Source organism: Scomber japonicus, chromosome 20, assembly GCF_027409825.1.
Source record: "Scomber japonicus isolate fScoJap1 chromosome 20, fScoJap1.pri, whole genome shotgun sequence".
Lineage (NCBI taxonomy): Eukaryota > Metazoa > Chordata > Actinopteri > Scombriformes > Scombridae > Scomber > Scomber japonicus.
This window is the reverse complement of record NC_070597.1, coordinates 12,839,331-12,861,161: the sequence shown is the minus strand read 5'-3', so window position 1 is coordinate 12,861,161 and position 21,831 is coordinate 12,839,331. Positions and strand designations below refer to the sequence as shown.

At 40.0% G+C, this 21,831-nt stretch overlaps 1 protein-coding gene across 1 annotated transcript in view; it reads left to right on the top strand.

Annotated features, from left to right (window-relative positions):
- The window catches only part of LOC128381323 (vinculin), a 28,836-nt gene continuing 7,005 nt past the window's right edge, over positions 1 to 21,831 (top strand). The window contains exons 1-8 of the mRNA XM_053341311.1: positions 1 to 317; positions 13,146 to 13,216; positions 15,514 to 15,664; positions 16,969 to 17,077; positions 17,861 to 17,983; positions 18,120 to 18,280; positions 21,112 to 21,202; positions 21,340 to 21,487. Of these exons, the coding sequence (XP_053197286.1) occupies positions 150 to 317; positions 13,146 to 13,216; positions 15,514 to 15,664; positions 16,969 to 17,077; positions 17,861 to 17,983; positions 18,120 to 18,280; positions 21,112 to 21,202; positions 21,340 to 21,487 (1,022 nt within the window). The 5' untranslated portion in view covers positions 1 to 149. The remainder of the gene's footprint in view (positions 318 to 13,145; positions 13,217 to 15,513; positions 15,665 to 16,968; positions 17,078 to 17,860; positions 17,984 to 18,119; positions 18,281 to 21,111; positions 21,203 to 21,339; positions 21,488 to 21,831) is intronic.

Here is a 21,831-nt window from a genome sequence, read left to right as displayed (position 1 = left end):
CTTCACACAGGAGGGTGAAACTGTGGGAGGAAAGAAGCTAGCGGGATTGTTTTAGGTGTTTTTTTAAGCAGGGGTTCAGGAGAAAAACTGCCTTAAGTGGTAGGAGATATACTCGTTTTTCTCTTGGATAGTAGTAAAAAGTTGCCACCATGCCGGTTTTTCACACGAAGACGATAGAAAGTATCCTGGAGCCGGTGGCTCAGCAGATATCCCATCTGGTGATAATGCACGAAGAAGGTGAAGTTGACGGGAAAGCTATTCCAGATCTGACGGCGCCTGTCGCTGCCGTACAGGCGGCTGTTAGCAACCTTGTTCGAGTGAGTAACTTTCATCCCTTTTTTGGTACATTGTGTGGCTAAACTCGGCGGGTTTCGTAGGCTACCTGTCGCTCTTTGTCCCACACCGTCTTGTCTAGAATTAACTTATTTGAGCGCCTAAACACAACGCTAACTGTTATATGAATGTAGCTCTGTTTTAATTGTTTAATAGCAGAGGAGATGTGTACACGCTACCCAAGTTTCTGGAAGTTGTTCGCCTCGGGGCAAAGGGCAGTGACGCCCTTTTCCCCTTGAAACTATGCCCTGCCTCCTCTGTAGCTGACTGCCATATCTTGACGTAGGCACTGCCGCTTTGTGTGAGCCAGGTACTCTGGCTACAGTCAGATACTTCTTCATTCAATCTAGTCCATTTGAAAGATCAGCTGCTCTGCTTGTCTTTGAACATTTCTGTGAATTATAGTATGAGTGAACCTCTACTAGGCCTATATATTGGTTTGATTTCAAGAACCTCAGCTCACTAAACCATACAGAGGGGAGGAACAGTCTATTACACTGCATATATCTTTTGCAATTGTGGGACGATTTGAGTCATTGATAACTAATGTGTTATTTTTAAACACTTAACTATCAATGCAATGAATCACAGAAATGACAGGAAGCTTCATCAAACCTCTAAAATGACTTCACACCCCTGTGAGTGTTGAAATTCACCCATCAGATTGTGTGTGAGCTGATGAAGAATTTCAGCCTAACAGACCGTATTCACTTTTTAGATATTTTGGCATGCCATAGCAGGAAAAGCACAGGTGTTTTTCAAAGATTTTTTCCCCCAAAATTCATCATCTTGCTATAGTGCATGGTGGTTCACCAGTATGGCTTCTTTGGACACTTGAAGGGAACTGAGCTATTGTTAGTGTTATCGGTTCAACCTGTGCTTTTCCTGCTATGACACGTCAAGATAACTACTGTGATAAAAAATCTATTGTATCTGCAAAAGTTGTGACCCCATTGTACTCATTTTTTTCTGTAGTTCACTTCCCATAGTCACTGAAGCTGATCAAAGGTTGGTCTAGTCAAAAATTCCAGGCAAACATAGAATTTGCATCAAAGTAGCCATAGTGATCATGGGCAATGTGCCAGTTTTTAATTTAAATAAGTGCAGTATTTCATGATATTAAAAGGAAAACAAAGACTGATATTACGAAATAATCTTTGATCCACCTGAGTTTAGAATATAATAATTTGCTGTTTGACCATATGGCCTAACTTTCCCCCAGATTTAGCCAAATTGTGGAAAAGATTTTTAAAGAACCTACTAATTTACCAACAATCTGAACCAAAATAAACCTCCTTGGTACAATAGCTGTAATTTTGACCCGCTCAAGTAAAATATGGGAATGCCTACACAATGTAATATCTACTTGGTGGCCATGATGTTTCTGAACCCACGCTGAGCAATTCAAGTGTATTTGAGACTAATAATTATGCATTTCCATGCTTTTTTTTTTGAGCACATTCAATTACACGCACCCCCTTGACCAGATGTAGCTTTGGTTTCAAGTATATTTAGACTCGAAAAACGACCTAACCATAATGGTGTTCCTCAGAGCCACATTATAGCTATCATGACACTGCTGAAGGATGTGCTGTTTCCTCACGTTTTAGTTTCAAATACAAACCAATACGTGGGAAGTTCGTTTGAAAGGAAATGAGGATACGAGAGTAGTATGTCAGATAGTGTAGCTATTAATGAAAAGGAGAGATACAAGCTATATTGAGGAAGACAGCTTGTGTGTTGTTCTCTTCCATCAGCCTATTTAAGCACAGAGTCTCTGGTAGTTGAGATAAATTTGGACAATTGCTCTGGCGTCCCCTGTCAGAAAAGGAATGCTTCATTTAGGGAATTGCTTACCATTCGCCCTCAATTTATCTAGTAGATTTTATAGTCCATTTCAAGCTACTTCAGTTCATTCTATACCTTTTACTTTTCTTCAATGCCCACTCTCAAGCCACAGGTCTGCACCTCATTGTGTGCATTATTTAGCTTTTGTCTACAACCACCACACTCCCTTCCTCTGTGGGACATTAGAGAGTGATTGTTCAAAGAGGGTGTTATGTTTATTTTTTATGTCATATGTTGACAGATGACCCTATCAACCAAGTAATACTGCAGTGACCTCAGTGTTTTCTAAACATACAATAATACCTTGGATAATGGTTCATAGATACTATCACAAATTACTTTGGTTGCACGTGGTAAAAACCTTTGACTGTCCTTACTTTTTATTACTACTAATTGTAAAGAAATCTACATCTAAAATTGAAGAGTTTTGTATAAGGTCGTTATTGATGCATGTGCTAGTCTGAAATGATGCTGAAGGCTGTGTTTAAATGTTGTTTAATAGAAGTACAGGTTAAGTATTGTTTTAAGAATTAACAGATGCACAGTAAAACATCAAAACGTTGGAATAGTGCTTTAATACTAACAATAAATCCTAAAGTGTTGCTTGCAGTGATGAACCAATAGAGAATTATCTGCCAACTTGGCTGCTCTTACCAAACTTGTTCACCCCTTTTAGCTTGTTATCTGGATTTTATAGCACACGGACTGTGTTGCTCAGTTCCACCAATCTAATTAACGATAAACAGCTTTTTTCAGCTCTGATACGTGCCTCCTGACCAGTACCAGCAACCAGCTGGTGAGGAAAGCAGAACATTCAGAAGCTAAAGAGCCAAATATTGTTCTCAGGAGTTGATTGAGACCAAACCAGAATATTGGACTTGATTCATGGCTCCAAATAAATGTTCATTTTTCTTTGTGTCTGCTGAATGTGTGAAACGCTAATTGTTAGCTAGCACATTACAGATAAGATATTGTAAGAAAATAATCAACATGTTCTACAGTTAAGTTTCTCCCAAAGTGGTTCAAAATCAATGATGCAGCTTTAAATATAGTGAGAGTACATTATTTCTGATTGGTTGTTGATTAATTGTTGTTTATTTAATTTGACCTGATTACAGTGCTGGTCAGTACTTCCTGATGCATGACAATGTCCTGTTCAAGCTTAACTCGCTTGGGGTGAAAAGATTGAGGCTCCCTGGACATTCTGAATTGCGATCAGATGTTTCCGACAGTGGCATAAATGAACGCACAAGTCTGTAATTATTTCCAGTTGCTGTAGCAACATTACAACATGGACAGTGTTATGATTTCATTGAAGTTAGGGCTTAGATGTAATTTCTTCTGGTTTCAGTCCCACCAGTCCCGTGAGTCATACATTGCAAAGCTCAAAAGAAGAGTCAAACACACTGTGTGGCGCTTATCTTAGACTTCTTTGTTTCTGATGACAACTGAGTATTCTTAGGAAACAGGAATGTTTTTTTAAACTTATTCCACTGTCTAGGTGTTGCCATCTTGGCCCACACGTTTCATTGTTTACTATGACTTGTAGCATTGTCAGTTTTTGCACTTCTTGTAAGTCAGTCAGTGTAAAAGAGTCTGACATCTAAACATCTTACATCTTACTGGAGGGTAAATTATTGTCAAAGGTCATCCTTGGGGAAATAATTAGGCTATCTAATTTTAATTTCTTGAGACAATCTCAGGGCGGGGCTGCGTCAAAGAAAGCTTTTACCTCATCGTTCTGTGTTGCCCAGAAAACCACATGTTCCACAGATTCCATCCTTCATTTATTCTCTTCGGGCCAGAAGCTTTAAAACAGTTTATCAAGGTGGATTTTAGACCTGAAAAGTCTGACTGAAAGTGGGTCACAAATTATTGTACTTTTTCCAAATGATTGTGTCAGGTTGCTTTCCATTGTTCAGACAAAGATAAAAAAAAAACATGAGCCTTCAGGAATGCTCTTGTTGGATGCATAGGCCTGTCTGAGGAGATGTAGCTGAATGCTTCCGTGTTGCACTGTGGCTAATCTTCAGACCTTTAAATTATTTATGTGAAAGGGCCTAATCTCATTTGGAGATAAAAGTGCAACCTACATAAACTGACCCAGTATTTTAAGTGTAGCGTGATGGTAAACCATTGTGAGTCAAATATGTTTAGCTGGGACCTTTCACTAGTGCTCAGCATCTTTGCCTGTAGTGTTTTCTGATTGAGACAATGAACCAGACCTCAATTAAAGATGAATGTGAGGAATGTGAAGAATTCCCAGCAAGCAGGAATGCATCCCAGCTCAGAGGGGGGTTGAGCTGATCCTTTGAATGAGCAACTTTACTGAGATATTGAATTCCCCCCCGGGAATATAGTTCATGTCAGCCGCTGCTGTATCTGTGATATCAATTTTTCACCCATAATGCAGCTTGAAGTTTGTGAGAGGTTTGAGACATGATGTACTAATTACTGTTTCAAAAGGCACTCATCAAAAATGCCTTGTACCAAGCAAGCCTTGTGTTTCTCGCTTAAGTGGATTGTGCAACAGTAACAGAAAGTCAGTTAACTAATGTGGTCGCAACATTGTAAAATATGCTGAGCTGAGTGCTTGGGAGATTGTTCTACTTTTGTGTCATGTCTGTCACTTTGACGGTTCAACTTAAAGGTGCTAAAGTTTGTTAAATAATGAAATATCTAAATTTCCCTGTGCTGTGCTTTCACATCGCAGCTAAAATAGACAAAGATGAGCCACTGAGGACACATTATACAATAGAATTAATGTTTAAATTGTATATTAAATGACTCTCTGAGTTTTAATGTTGTTCTGCTAGCGTAAATGCAGTCATTCTTTTGAGTTGACTAAACAGGCCCGTTTTTTTTATTTCAGGCCTGTTGTACTTCATTATTTTTACAGCTCCTTTTTATAGGCATGGGATAATGAAAAGAATGCCAGTGATGTAGGATCCTGGAGCGGATAAAGTTGTAAGTGTTTGTCTTCCTGTCGACACAGATCACAAGGCTCACATGACTTGCAGATACGCTCCTGTGTGCAGATCACTTTGTACACTGTACACTGACTGTTTGGTCTAAAAGAAGTTATCATTATCTGTGATGTTACTTAAGATTTTAAAACACCACTGTTTTTTCAGGAAGCTGGGCTCAACAGCAGGCTTTGAGTTGTGTAAAAACTTACTTCACATTACGATCAGTCTTCAGGAAATGTCACCAACACACTTAGAAGGGCTTAACAACCTAAACTTTACAGATAAGTACAGTAAATGCAACACGAGGGAGCATTTAAGGAGTGGAAACACTAAACTATGGTCAGATCAGTGTTTGATGAGGTCTTGAACAGTCATATCAATCAACTACTTCAATCCTTTACAGATGGGAAACTAAAGTGTTCATAGACTAAAGTGCTTTAAAGGAATACAAAAGAAACACTTCCTATTACCTGTTACTAAAGCTTCCTCCAATTTGTCAACGGAAATCATTTCAGGCTGCTCACCATTTGATTCTGTCATCCTGGCAGCAATACAAGGACCAGGAATATTATGTAAAATAGAGCGTACACATACATGCGTTACTTTGTTATAGATTTATTTTGCACCTGTAGTCTATTTTCTTCATTAGTAGGATGAAAATTCGTTGGGACAGGAGGACACGGAGGAGTGTTGCTTTATGAGGAAATGCTGGAAGCCAAGTCAGGAAGACCCGGCAGCTGTCAGCCCCCACTCAGGAAAGGGAGTGTGAGCCAACAAAGGGAAACCCCTCTCTCTCTGCCCAATGAGACGTTTATGGCTGCAAACCATGACAAAGGATACACTAGGGCTGGCACAAATAAAAGTCTTGGTCTAACAAGGATGCATTTTGACCAAATAAATTTGAATGCATCCCATGTAGTATTATCCTTGACTATAATGTAAGAAGTGATGTTCCTCTCATTTGTGGTGCCTCTGCTGCCTCATAGTAACAACCTAACAGGTGACCATTCAGATTAGTTGTAAAAGGTGTTAAATTTGATAAAGTTTACAAACTACAAACTACAATCCAGTGCTTGAATTTGAATAAAAAGGTGCCCAATACATGCATGCACAAGAATTATGACTTTAGCACACCCTATCTTTCACAAGCAACTTGGTCCAAATACACTGAAGGTCCTGGTTCAAACTATGAAGTGAACTTAAGTTATGGATAAGAATGAAAGTTTAATTGGGAAAATGCAACTCCCAATAGAAGTGATCAGCAAAATGATTTTACTAGAGATGACATTACGTTGGATTGGATGGACCGCGAACTACGAAAACCATCAGTCCACTTTTGTACGTTTGTACAGTGGTGTTACAAATTGGAGTTTCATTGATCACAGCAATCTTTAGCTGATTACAGATACCAATTTGCAGAGAGCATACAGAACTCACAGCAAAGCAGCCAAGTTTCGTTTTTGCCTGTTATCAAGTTACACATGGCATTAACCTTGACCTTTAACCAGCGAAAGCCCTGAAAAATGGCATCTCTCAGAAATAAAAAACAGTATGCAGTTGGACACAATTCAATGCCTATGAATTTTATTATCCATTGAAACACCTCATTGGATACCTGAATGTGATTTCTTTTCATCCTCCTTCCTCCCTAACCTTCAGTAAATGCAATAAAAGTAATTTCTTGTTATCTCTGTTCTTTTAGCAATCCTTGTTCTGATTTAAAATGACAGCTCATCCGTGCCTAGCCTTGTACTTACTCTTCTTTTTAAGAGGAGGATTCACACCGATGAGTGCCGCTCCCTAGTAACACTGTACGAGCTGCTAAGCTCCTGTAACATGAGATGGATAGCTGTGATATATTCTCTTTGGCTGCAGGATCTGTTTTGCCACGTCCAAGCAGACCATTTGATTTGTGACTTTCATCGCCTTGGACACCCCATGTGTAGCGACTTCCTGAACCAAATTAATAAACCACGTTTGACACCGCTTGACAGATGCATAATAAAGGCATTGACCTTCAGTGCAACCTCACTGCTGCCCCTCTGAGTCATTATTAGTCAAAAGCCATGTGATATCTCAGAATGCAGCACTTGCTATTGATCAAGGGTAGCTAATGGAGTGCTGTGCCATCATTTATGTGAGTAAGTCTGATCAGATTGCAGTGCAAAGTCAGTTATAGTGGAAATTGGTGACTGAGTTTCTCTTTGAAGCAACAGTTTATTTGTAGGACATTGCTAAGGGCGGCGTGACGGTGTTCGCCAGAATTTTGCCATCATAGATCTTTGTGGTCACCATGACTAACACAGCATTGTACTAAAGCTATCCAACATGTGAAAGGCAGGCTCTGTCTTGGCAGCCTTGAGGCTCAGAGAGTGGCCTTTCTTCTCCCAGCAGAGCGATGGGCTGTTGTCAACAAAGCCGAGTCTGTTCTAAAGGAGCAGCCACTTTATCAAGCTACTTCACAACACAGGGTTTCCACACTGCGCTCTTGGATGGTAAAAGGAGTGTCACTGTTTCAACTCCAGACATGAACCGTAAATGACACTGTCAAACAGTAGCGTGCTATGTGTCAGCTTGGAAGAAGATGACACTGAATCAATGTAAGGTATTAAAAGAAAGTGGAAGTGAAAATGCCTTTTTCTGTGCTGTGAAAGAATCTATTCAAAGAACAGGATATTTGTGTTGTGGTTTGGTCGTGGGTGTCAGACTTATAATTAATTGAAAGTCATCTCTCTTATCTCTCCCATGTTTCTGGTCTTCACCATCATCTATTCAAGGCAAAATAAAACATTAAAAAAATTAAAGAGTTGGAATTAGTTGATGTTGAGTCGATTCGAATAATCTAGTAGTCGACAGCCCCCCCCCCCCCCCCCCCCCCCCCCCAAGCTAACTTCTTTTGGGGGTGCATAAAACTCAGGAGAAACTCAGCACCCTGACATTTCTTCATTCTCTGTCTAGAAGTGGATGAGATTGACACTAGAATGAGAATAGCTGGTCCACCTTAAAGGTCTGTCCACCTTAGCCTGGTCAGATTAGGCATTGTTGCTAACTTTGGGGCTAACCCCCTTCACTTTTACAGCAGTTGGGGGAACAATAGATGAGACTTTTCTTGGTCTTGACAAGCTGCAGCATTTATTAACTGACACTCTGTAGGCTATACTGTACATTTACTGCCAGATTGACAATTTACTGCTAACATTTTCCTCTGCTCGCATTCACCATCACTTCTCAGACACTCGCTACGCACCCAAATTACACACTGCCCTTTTCCTAAAGGAGCTACGTTATCAAGAGCGCCCCAGGCTACAACACAGAGGTTGACTCACGGTTTGGAACAGCACTGCAGAGGCTCCCAAATCCCATTGATTTCTGAATGAATGGATATTTGTTGTTATTTCTGGCATTTAAAAAAAAACACACAAAAACCTGACGGGGGTTCTTATTGGCGGCTTGCCAGGCCTGTACAATTATAGAAGAAACACTGAATCTTTCATCAGCAGAAATAGCTGCTGCTTTTCTCTGTGACATGTTATTGGAAATTGACTATCTTTGGGTTTGGGACAGATGATCAGACGAAATGATTTGAAGATGTCCTCTTCTCTCAGATCCATTTTCACCATTTTCTGAGATGCTACAGAGTAAACATAATCAGTTGAACAAAAAAGTAACATATTAATCAACAGGTGAAATAGTGTCAAGTTGCAACCCTAATTTTGAGCTTGGTCAGTGTTGGTTTCATAAGTATGTGGTCTGGGAACTGGACGGACGCTCAATATAGCAAAGAAAGCCAGGCTGCTTGACAACAGCAGTTATAAACTTGGATCACAGCTCTATTTTTACAGGGAATTGTTTGGATTGCTGTTGGGTTGCGGACTGTTTTTGAACTTCAGACAGCACGAAGAGGCTCTGGAGGGTGGAAGAAGAGGATGATAGCAGTGACCTGTTGAATACTGCAGTATCAAGAGAAAAGACTGTTTGATTTCAGACGCTCCTGCGTGATGCTTTAAGGGGAATATGACTCAGCGCTCATTAAATGCAGTCCACACACAGCGCTTGGCTTCCACATTGTTGGCCTATAGTGTAGTCAATCTTTCTTCTCTCTGTTCAGTTTAGGTCATGTCTGAACTTGACTTCATCTCATATAAATTTTAGTGTTGTTTTTTCAGTCAGAACTGCATATCAGTACCTTTTATAAAAGGTGTTTATAATGGTCAAAGTGTTATTCATTTAGGGCTGCAACTAATTAATATTTAACTTATGAATTGATCTATAAAAATGTTTATTTATTGATTTATTCCATCTATAAAACATTAAAACTATAACAGCTTCACAAGCTCCCAGTGTCCAAAGAGGTGTCTTAAAATGACCAATAATCATAGTGGTAAACTGGTTATAATTATTATCAGCTAGTTTGACTGATCAACAAATCAATGATGATGTAGCTTAACATGACAGATGACACAAAAATACACTTAGATTGTCTGAAAGGAAACCTGAACTTCAATGCGGCCTGCAAGCAGCCTCCTTAGAGACAAAAGCATGTATCAAAAAGATAACCACATAGTACAACAAATAAAAACATTGAACACCAACATGGAGTCACAGAAGATGTCATAACTAAAACAAAAATCAGTTTAAAATATGTGTGACTTGTTTGGCTCGTATGTTAGAAAAAGTGTGAGGTAGGAGAGCAGTTTTGGCTACTACAAGGAGCTCTCTGTTTTCTGTAGTGTTGGTATTACCACAAGGTCTTTGTGTTACTTCCTTCCTCACTCATGTTTACTACTATGTCAGTGCCCTATATCCTTGTCTGTAGCACTGCTGCCCTTTAGCTGAACAGCACAAGTGTTAGTTATTGTTGGCATTTATACAGAGCTACTCATGGGTGGAATTTTGGGTTGGCATATGCATCCTGCCACTTCACTCTGAGATGGACCGCCTCTCCTAAGCTCTAGTTTTAGTTTGGCACAAACTTTGACCCTAATTTATAACCCTTCAGTTACTCTGAGTCCCTCTGGTCCTGTGAAAAGCGATTGAGGAGATGGATGCCTGCTCTGCCCCATTGCAGCCTCCACGTCAACCATCTGGAATGGCTCTGCCACTGCCTGTAGCGAACACATCAACACACTCTCTGGGATTGCTGGGGCTGCTTAATTACTTTTTGATTAACTAATTAAATTTTAAGTCTAAAATATCAGAAAATTTTGAAAAATACCAATCAAAAGAGCCATTCATCTTCAAATTGGTTTTGTTTGACTAATGGTCTAAAAAAACTAAAGACAATCAATTGTATACAATATAAAACAATATATATATATGAACCTAGTTACCGTATTTCCTCACAGTAATAATTTAAAAGCTGTGTTGCTGATAATGGCCAGCCCCAAAAACAGGACAGAGAACAAAAAATGTTGGATAAACTCCTGGTGCGTGTTATTTAATGTGCATGTCAGCATAAAGCATAAATAATAGTTACATGGATGTAACTCCCAATTTTATGAGTCCATGAGTAGCCTTCTAGTAAACCATCACAAAGAGGGGAGGGGGACAGAGGAGACAGGATATTGTTTAGATATGGGGATAACATCACATATTTCAATAATAATGACAGCAGCGACCCTACATGAGCATGGCTAACCAGGGTAATTTGGCTAAGCCAGCAAGCATATGTCCACGGACTGCTACAGCTAAGTGGTGCACTGCCAAAACCTTCCCGGTGGAACTCGATTGCATGAATTATTGTTCCACACAGCAGAGTAAGTGGTTTACCAGTAATACAGTAGTACAAATTTAACAGCAAAACAGAAGCAGATCAGAAAACAAGGAGGCTTCATATTAAAAGATTATTATTAACAGAGGACATTAGAAATAAAGGTCTGTCTCTAATATAAGCCTGCTTCCAATAGAGGCCTGTTACCCTCTGCAGTTGAGATAAATAAAGACCCCAACCACTATTTGAGGAAGTATAGTAGTTTAACAGTTTTACTTTAATCATTAAAATTGCTAATCTACTAACCATTTAGCTCTTGCATCATGGATATTAGCTATAGTTTGGTTAGTTTATAGCTTATCAACTAACATTTCTAAGAACAAAGTTTAGCATGTGTGACAGTGAAGTGATTATTCATGTAGTTTATGTTTGTTATAAAAATAATGTAAAACAGTGATGCAGCTCTTTTAACCCTGTCACTGTGATTGTGTCCTGGTATGAACGCGTGCAATCCCTCACCCATGGCAACTTGACGTGGGTGAGTTGTGTCTCCCAGCAGAGCTGAGGTCATTGTGGGGGAGATGAGTCATTTTGGAATTTGAGGGAGAGGAGGTGTTCAGCTGCTTTACACATTATAACTGCCTGGCGTCCCCCCAGCAGCTGCCTCGTTGAAATAATGGTTAGCTGTACACGTAACGGGACATCGTTCTGGAAAACTGCATGATTGAAGACAAAACTCCCTTTCGGCGAGGGGAGTTGTGGTAAAAGAGTTTTTACTCATGCATATGACGTGCTATTGATTTATAAAATGTGGGCTCAAGTTGTATAAAATCTTGGGAATGGATCTAAAATTTAAACATTACTCAGTCAGTTTATGTCTGCCAACTCCTCTGAAATGTAAAGCTAGAGGTTTAAGTGTTGACTGATACAAAATCCTCATGACTGATGAACGACTCATCTGGGGTGCTGGGTGTCTCCTGTCTCTGCTGGAGTCTGTTTGACCACCCCTGGTGCTGCATTACCAGTTTTAAAATGTGATAGCTAATTGGCTTGTCATGATTGAAAGAAGGACACGTTGTATCTACCAATAAATAGAAGCCAAACAGTTTGAAGTTCAAGCATTACTTCATCCATGAAGCCATTTATTAAAGAGATTTGAGAGGTTTGTTTAAACTGAGTCGTAAAAGACTTGGTTTACTAAGGGGAGTGTGTGAGTCATAATTCATTACTACTACTACCCCAATATGAGAAGATTATAATAAGATCCAATATGGAGTAAAAGAACTCCATTGAATACATTTGTTTCTGTATTGCTACACCACAGAGTGCATTATCACACTTATACCATGGGAATATGCTTTAAAGCTGGTTGTTTGTCAATCTAGCCTGTGGTTAAATTAGAATGACCAGAGAAAGTCTGAAGCATTAGTGCCATTTCTATAGTTACTGTGGTTTAACCTTGTGCACTGATTTAGAGCTGTGGTCAGACAGACTGTCTATATCCTATATTGGAGTAGTTCTGTTATACAATTTTAACATGACTGGGCCAAACCTACCAGTAAGGTGTATTTTCTGAGGCAACGTTATACACCAATGCAGTCAGCATGCAATTCTATGATGAGTCTTGCAAATAAATAAAACGTTATGATCTTGGACGTTGTTAAAGGTCAGATTCAAGTAAACCAGTGTTTAGCCAACAATCTATATTGGTGTGTTTTGATGACACACTTAGCAAAGATATGCAGAATGTGATCACAATGTCCAAATCAAATCCAAATTAAAAACGGCAAAGACATCCAAAATATAATCCTATCTGTAGATTATGGTGGCAGCCAAAAGGTTTCGTAGTTGGATCCCAGATCTTTCTGTCTGTGTTTCCATGATCTGGTTTACCTGCTACAGTTTCCCCCTCAAGTTTTCCCTCCACTCTTAACCTTTGTGTGAAAGTGATTGCGGTTGAACAACATCTGTGTTGACACTGTAATGAATCTGTTACCCGCACAGGTTGTCCTCCCAGAACTTTGTCCAGTACGTGTTGGGACGGGTCCACCCCCTCATGACCCTGAAAGAGATTGAATGAGGACAATGAATGACAAGAGGGGGGGGGGAGGTCAACTTACTGAAGAAGTCAAACTGAGCACTAGCTTTAGAAAACAGGTCAACATGTGTCGGCTTGTACCCAACTCGTACACTAAATTTGTTGGGATGAATTGTCACACAATGAAAGTGAAACAAAATGTGAATTTTTCCATTAAATCATGGTTGATTTGATTTTTGTTTTCCAGGTGGGGAAGGAGACTGTACAAACCACAGAGGACCAGATCATGAAAAGGGACATGCCACCAGCTTTTATCAAGTAAGCACAGAAGGATCTCTTTTCAAATCTGTTTGTGATGCAGTGACAAACTTAGATGATACCATTCTTTCAGTAAGTGGAACCCACTAGCCTCTTTGGCTCTCTTTTCTCTTTATCTGTTGCAGTAATGGCTCGTTGTGCCCAAGCAAAGGTCAGACATGGCATGTTAAGTGCCTCCAGAGTCTTGGCCTGGTGTAACATAAATACTTTTTTTGCCCAGGGAGGAGTTCCTCATCCTCATACATGTCCATAAGAGCCACTGGCTGCTGCTGCTGCTGCTGCTGCTTTTGATTTATGTTAAAACTTGAAAAAGTTTAGATATTTATGTAGTAAAGGAGATATCTACATGTTTAAATCTAAGTGTTTGTCTCCCCAGCTGTCTCCACATTAGCTTAATCATTAAACTGTGCTCAGCTGCTGTCTGTACATATGACAGTCTCTCACCAATCCTTATTAAATGAAAGACTACAGTCGAGGGAGGGAGAGTCAGGACCTGGGAGCCCCCCCAAGGTCAGGGATGAAACGCATTGGCAGGCGCAGGTCGTCAAGCTCAACACATTTGGCGCCTCGAAGTCACATCGTCACCCTGTCGTCATCCATCAGCACATGTGCTGGAATGTGTCTCCTTCACTAAATATAGTGTCTGTCGGGGTCCGGTTAATGCATGGCTGTTTCTTGCTAGTGCACACTGAAGGACAGTGCTAGCTGGCTCTGCAGAGACGCACACACATGCACAGTTCAGCCTTGATGTCATATACACACGCCTTTTATCCTTCAGAAAATGTGTCCCTTCATAAGAATGGAAACTGAGCTCCTCATAATTGGCCTTCTTGCAATGCCTAAAATGTGGAAAATAATGTTACACTGTTACAAAAGTAGGAAGTCAGTATACTGTGGGAACTGGAACATGTGTCGGTCCTTGGCTGGTTGCCTGTTTCTATGTGCAATATGGCTGTTATGATACCATGCAGAAAGGACTGAGTCTGCAGCTTTTGGTGGTCTGGAGTTCACTGAGTACATCACACATACATACCCAGGCAACTATTATCAATCATTTACATTTCTGTGGAAGTAGGGGTTAAATTGGGCCAGAGCCAGCCAGAGTAGAGCTTCACCTCCAGAGTCCCAAATCACATCCTGTATGCGAGTTAACTTCTCTGTCACGAACTGGATTCTCAAGCTGCAGATGTGCATGAAGTTAAAGTCAAGCCAATTTATTCATATATTCACAAACCACAGACCATGAATTTACCTCATAGAGCCTTGCAGTCTGTGAAATATTAAAATGTATAAAGTATGCTTCATTTTTAATAAGGTCCCGCTCACACAAGAATTCACTTAAAATGAAATGGCCTGTCCTGGCTTTTTTGACCAAAAAAAATCCGGAGGCCCATTTACTAGATTTATTTTGGAGCTTTCACCCTATTTTTGAGAGCTGATAAAGAAATCCATTCAATGCACCTTGAGTTAAGATTTTCTTTTTCAACCTACTATTTTTAAAGTCACGTATGAACCTTTAAGCTTAAAACAGTCTCTCTTAGGGGAAGTGACAATACCACAACACGTAGCGTACATTTTGAAATCATGTTTTCACGTTTCAGTAGTTCTCTAAATGAATCTGTAAATCCTTAAAATATCATCATATGTGGACTAAAAGTACAAAAAACTATATAGTACCCCATTGAATCATCCATTTTTTTATGTGGAAGAGACATTCACTTAAAAGGAACTTAACAAAATGACCCTCTGATTCTGTTAAACATAATTTGCTTAGGTTAGAACAAAGTTTATATAATTAGTCATATCATGCAAGCAGTGCTGCAGCTTGTTGTGAACAATTTAGGTGTGAACACAAGCACGCACATATATACACACACACACACACACACACACACACACACACACACACACACACACACACACACACACACACACACACACACACAGTAGTACAGGAAGGAAACTGCAGACCAAAATGTTAGATGACTAGTTTGACTATGCTTTTCATGTCGTAGTGATATAATCTGTAAATTGCAACCTCAAATTTGTTCTTTGAACTAATTAAATATTGGATTCAGACATCATCAGATTTCGGTATGTGCTGAAAATGTGATAACAGCGGGAAATGAAACGTTATGTTGTTTAGACAGTGATCACTGTATGTTATGGCTAGCTGCACTCCTAAAGCTTCCATCTATTTTTGCTGTTTCCATGCATAATGTTCATCTGGCTTCTGAAAGGCTTCTTTCCATCATTTTTACTGGGCTTCAAATCAATCATCATGTTCTTGTCCACAGAGTGGAGAATGCATGCACTAAGCTGGTGCAGGCTGCCTCTATGCTGAAAGCTGATCCATACTCTGTTCCTGCTCGGGATTACCTCATCGATGGCTCCCGAGGTATCCTCTCTGGAACATCTGACCTGCTCCTGACCTTTGATGAGGCAGAGGTATTCATTCATTCATTTTTTTTTTTTTTTTTTGATGTAATGTTTTTGCCTGTACAAGCCTGATATTTACTGTTGGTGTTTCAGATGACAGAAAGATAAATATATCTCAGTATGACTATGACTACTTCCTTGTGGTTGGGCTGGTTGTCTTTGTAAATAACAGCAGGAAACAGAAGATGTGACAAGCCTATGATAACAGTTTAACAAAATACAAAGTTTCAACACCGGAATTCAAACTTGAGCCAGTTGCCCCATCTACCCGGGAGCCTAATATGTGGTAAACAATACTGCCAGAGTAAAATGGAGATATTTGAGCATGACCATGCTAATAGAAATTGCAGTGTGCTAAAAATGCAGTAATTCATACACTATAGCCACCATTTATATGTATATTTGCAATTTGATATATTCATTTGTTATATTAATTGTTCATTTGATACTTTATACTAAAGTGTGCTTTGTTTCACTCCAGACAAATCCTTATCTTAACTCTTAAAGAACCAAATTTGGATGGTTATGGGCTTATCTACATGTTAGTCAATATGAGCTGTTGCATCTGCATTATAGACGTTAAAGCAACATTTTAGGGATAGTCAAGAAGACTGACTGACAACAGATGCTGAGAAATGGAGAACACATAGTTAATGTGGCCTATAACTGTGCTAAAGGTTGTATTATTGATTTTCACTGAGCAGCAGCTGAAGGGCTTCAATGTCTCGTTAATGGACAGTTGAGCATGGCAGATGTCTGCTGTCACAGAGAACTGTGGCTTTTCTGGTATAAGGACAGTGTGTAGTCCTGCTACCCTGCAGGGCACTGTAATGTCTATAAAGATGACAGGGAGGTAGATAAATATGGCTCACATATCTGTGGAACTCTCTATACTTCTTAAGATAAACACTCCCTGGACATTGAACCAGGCAGGAGTATCATCTATCAGACCCATCCTTCTTTTCCTCTCTGGGATGGAGGGTAAAATATAAAAGTTGCAGATCAGCGCTCAGCAGGCACCAGGCGTCCCAGCACTGTCAGCAGGACTCAGCAGGAGTCATCAGTCAGCGGTGCCATCATGTTTTGCAGTGCAGCTCAGGGATTGCTCTGTGTAGTGTTTGTGGTGACTCCAGCAGTCCACATAGAGCAGGAGTGAACCAGGACAAAGAGGCTGGAATGTCATTAGGCAGCATTATCAGAGTGTAATTAGAGGGAATGGGAGGAGTGGTGTGTTTGCATAATCACTGAGCTCTGGGGATGAAAATTGTTTTTGAATTAGCTTTTGTTGATGTTTTATCCTGTCATTATCATAGGTTCGCAAAATAATCCGTGTGTGCAAAGGCATCCTGGAGTACCTGACCGTGGCAGAGGTGGTGGAGTCTATGGAGGACTTGATCACATACACAAAGAATCTCGGACCAGGTCAGTATACTGATACAGTCCTGGAAAGATTTCTTTACTGAGGTCTTGGTTTGAGACTATGTCAAAGGTTTTCCTGTCCCGGTAGACATTTTCAGCCTGTATGTGCTGGAGTGAGCTTTTTTGTTTTTGCGATGTAAGCATTCAGTCTGAAATAAAACTACACGCTAAAGAATTGTCCCTGTCACATTGAATCTCCAATTTCAAGTGTTGTTACAGTTTCATATTAGCTGATGGAATACTGTATACACTCCTTCTTATGAATAAATTCTCTAAAACTCCTTTTGATAATATCCAAAATTGTCATCAGGCTAAAATAATGTGTGATTAAGAGTTTTGGAGAGACAATAAGGAATATGTAAATACTCCAGTGCCATTTCTTGAAAATTATACTAAGGGCCTGATTTACTAAAGGTCTGCGTGTGTAAAAACGTGTGCAAACTTGACATCACCCGCAAAAAATGTGCAAGCTGATCTACTAACGCAGCACACTGAGGTTTGCGTCATGCAACTGCGCAAGATAGTACGCGCTGTCCATTTAGTACATTTGCCATAATGAATATGTAATATGGGGTGTTTCAATCCCAGTGTGCAAAATACAGGGAGGAGAAAATGCAAATATGTTATTTAGCACGCAAAACGTACGCAAACGAAACGTGCAATCTATTGTACTGTGCACACAATTTAGTACCCACTATTTAGGATCTTAGTAAATCAGGCCCTAAGTATGATAATTGAATAAATGCAAGTAAATGTTCATTTCCACCTTTGGTTTCTTGTGTCCAGGGATGACAAAGATGGCAAAGATGATAGATGAGCGACAGCAGGAGCTGACACACCAGGAGCACCGCGTGATGCTTGTCAACTCCATGAACACAGTCAAAGAGCTGCTGCCCATCCTCATCTCAGGTAATCACGCTCTACCCACACATTGTATGTTTCAGTTTTAGTTTATTCCAATTTCATGTTTTTCTTTTAGATACTGTCCCATATGATGTACTTCAGGTCAGTATTATTGAGTTTTAAGTTTTGTTTTGTATCTCAGGTATCAAAATATTTGTGACAACCAAGACATCTGGCAGCCAGGGAGTGGAAGAGGCCTTGAAGAACCGTAACTTCACTTTTGAGAAGATGAGTGCCGAGATCAACGAGATCATTAGAGTGCTGCAGCTCACGTCCTGGGACGAGGATGCCTGGGCCAACAAGGTACGGACTATAAATCACACGCTTTTACATAAGTTTGTCTATGGCCATCAAACCCACATGCACACTCTGTTACTATCAATATATTTGATGAAAAAGAGACTGGCTTTTGCTATTTTTGCTGCTCAGAGTTTTTGATCAGTTTTTGTGCATTAAAGATTAGAAGTGGAAGCTCTGTTTGTATGAGCAACAATTGAAAATTTGTCTGCTACTCACTGTGCTCTCACACACTCCCAGAACGCCTCTGGCAGGAAGCTGCAGACTGGAGGGAATATGAAGTGATGTTTTTCTCATTTGGTGTATTTTTTCCTCCTTCCTTAAAGGTATACTGTGCAGGATTTGATGTTTGATGTTTGATGTTTGTTAACACACAGCCTGCCATGTCAGCAGGAAGGGCTAACAATGAGAGAGAGAGTGAATGAACAGAGCGAGCAGCGCTTGCAACAACAGAGAAATTCAGTATGAATCAGATAATAACATGTAAGTTTCTGATTGTTTCATGGCGGTTACTTTTTAAAGCAAAAATAAACAAGCTCACAACACCACATGTCTCCACTCCAGACAACCCGCAACCCAGTGCCGCATTACCGGATTTTCCATGAATGTAGAGCTTCATCCTGTCCACTGTGGCCTAACTGCTTTGTCTGTGTATAGTTCAGCCCTTCCCTCAGTCAAGCAGAAACACAGACCTGCTCCTCTTTATACATCCATGACACACAGAGAGCAGAGCGGAGCAGAGGAGACAGACTGAGACAGTGATGTAACCACTTAAAGGTTGACGCCCAGAAGCATCCCTACCACAGAAACATAATGAGAAAATAATAAATCACAGGCACAGTGTGGGGTCTCTGGAGATACATGCACCATTCTGTCTATACATTGTTTTTTTAAGAAAATCCTGCTCAGTATACCTTTAACAGGGCATGCACTTTGTTTCATCAGGATGACCTTATACCAAAGTCAACAGGTGTGAAAAATGCTTTTAGATCATTTAAGTTTGTATACAGTCGGTAATTAATTAGTGTAGGCATGCTTTCTCTCTGCCTCTATGTAGCTGGTTAATATGTTGGAATATTTCATTTTTTTCTTGTTATGCACGTTTATCTTCTTTACTGCCCCATCACTCTGCAAATGGCTCTTTCTTCTGCCACTTTTTCCTTTGCTGACACTTTTTTGTTGTTGTTGTTGTTGTTGGTCTCAGTAAGTATGTGCGGTTGAACATTTGTATTTATGTGGTTCTTCCTTTCTTTTTACTGTTTCTTTCTCCCTTCACCCCCTGTAGAAGGTAAGCCTTACCTCTCTTGCCCCTTGGTTGTGCAGCAGCATGTCTGACAGATGTGTGTGCTGTCTTGTGCTTTGTGGTGCCATTGTGTGCTTTTTCAGTAGCGAGACAGTCATGAGGTCAGACGGTTGGATCAATTTTTTTATTTTTTATATTATTATCCTGCCATAGGCATTGTGTTTATTGAGGAAATGTTTTGCAGGTTGAACTGCTGAAATGTTGAAATGTTGAAATATGGATTTGTTTTGCTTCATAACATGACATTGTACCTATCGTCTGTGCGTTCTCCTCTATATCAATTAACCCTCAATATATGCATGTTCTAATCTGGTCAGGTTATCGATTCACCTGACTCATGCTATATTGATTTGGATGTCATCAATGAGAAATCTTGCAGCGGTCAACTCCGTGTACCAGGATGATCATGAGGAGGGCGCATAGAAAATCTGATATGAATTGTGTTGTTTGAATGGCTAATTTTTATTTTGCTCACAAAATGTATGTCCATGAATACTAAATACACCCTTTTAATAGATTGGACATAATCTATCCCCCTACTACTAATGCTATGAACCACACCTTTCTACCTTTTCAGTAGTAGTTCTTTGTGTTTGATTATAGGCTGTAATGAATGTGTGTTTGCATTTCTGAGTATAAGGGTTCAAACCCGTCTTTAACACCACTTAGCTGGCTTTTTCACTCGTACACACAGGTTACTGACAGATTTGCAGCTGCACAAGTTTGAACAGTAAACTAATACACCCACGCAGCTCCGGTGACATCACCTCACACCTATCTTTTCCTCTTTTTTTTTTCTTGTTCAGTTCTGTTACGCCACACTCAATAACTGAGCTATTCAAACAAACATGCTTGTTGTTTTCTTGTACTTTGACATTGGGATTATTGTAAGGGTTTGATTTCTCATATCTTGTTATGAATAATTTCAAAAGAAAGAGTGGAGGATTTGTTCTTATTCAGATCTTTTTGCTGTGATTCTCTTATTTGACCTTAGAGCTGAAGGTTCAAGCTGCATCACGGAGAACAGTAACTTGTGTTTTCCAACTCTATTATTTTACCATGAAAAATAAGCTCACTTAACCACTCATTTATCCGCTCTGGTCTCCTGCTTTGCTCCATGTCCTACAGGACTCCGCTTTGTTTCGCAGACGTCGACAATGAGTGGACTCATTGTCGAGTCAGCCGCTGTTGGACGGATTGTTGTATTTCCATCCACTCAGATTGAGATACAATGGAGAGTCGTTTGGCTTTTATAACATGACACGCTCATGCAGTTGTGCCTGTATATATATTCTCTATAAGAATATAATTATACAGCATCACACATGAACTTCATCTACACAAAACGTACTAGTTACAGGTACAGGTACATGGACTTGAAATTAACACGCATTTCCAGTGTCTAATAAACAAGTCATGATTTATAGAGAGGGAACAAGTGCACATGGTGTAATTAAGAGCATTGATTGACTCTGTCTTTGGTTGCATTGATTCCCCTGAAGTTGTTAATTTATTCTTTCTTTCAAACCCAAAGGACACAGAGGCCATGAAGAGGGCTCTGGGGCTCATTGACTCGAAGATGGCCCAGGCTAAGAACTGGCTGAGGGATCCAAATGCTCAACCAGGTAATAAAGGAACGCATCCATGCCCCCTCATGCACCTTAATTTATTCATTCTGCTTCTAATTACGTCTTTAGGCTGATAACCTAATTGAATCTGGTGGTGTTATTGATGTGTCTGACCATGCATGTTTTGCTTCCAGGGGATGCAGGCGAGCAGGCCATCCGACAGATCCTTGATGAAGCTGGGAAAGTTGGTGAACTGTGTGCAGGAAAGGAGCGCAGAGATATTCTGGGAACAGCCAAGACCCTGGGCCAGATGACTGACCAGGTGTCTGAAATGAGGGCCAGGTACAGACATAATAGATGTAGCTTTATGCTTCTTAACTATGGCAAGATAATTCTCCTCATACTTCATGCAGTCCATGCTTCTTTCATCATATAGTCCAGTGTTCTGTTACTCTATTTTTCTTTGAGTCTGTGATTAAATTTTCATTGCATAGTTTCATTTAGAAATGGTCGTTTTGCACTGTAATTTAATTACCATCCTTAAAGTGTCGGGGGTGTAAGACAGTAGGCATGTTAGAGGGGCTCATAGTGTGTAAGAGTGGAAGTGGTATCTCTCTGATATGTAATCTGATTGTCACTAGGGACCCTGAGTCACTCTGGTCTAAAACCAGCTGTCTGGTATTAAT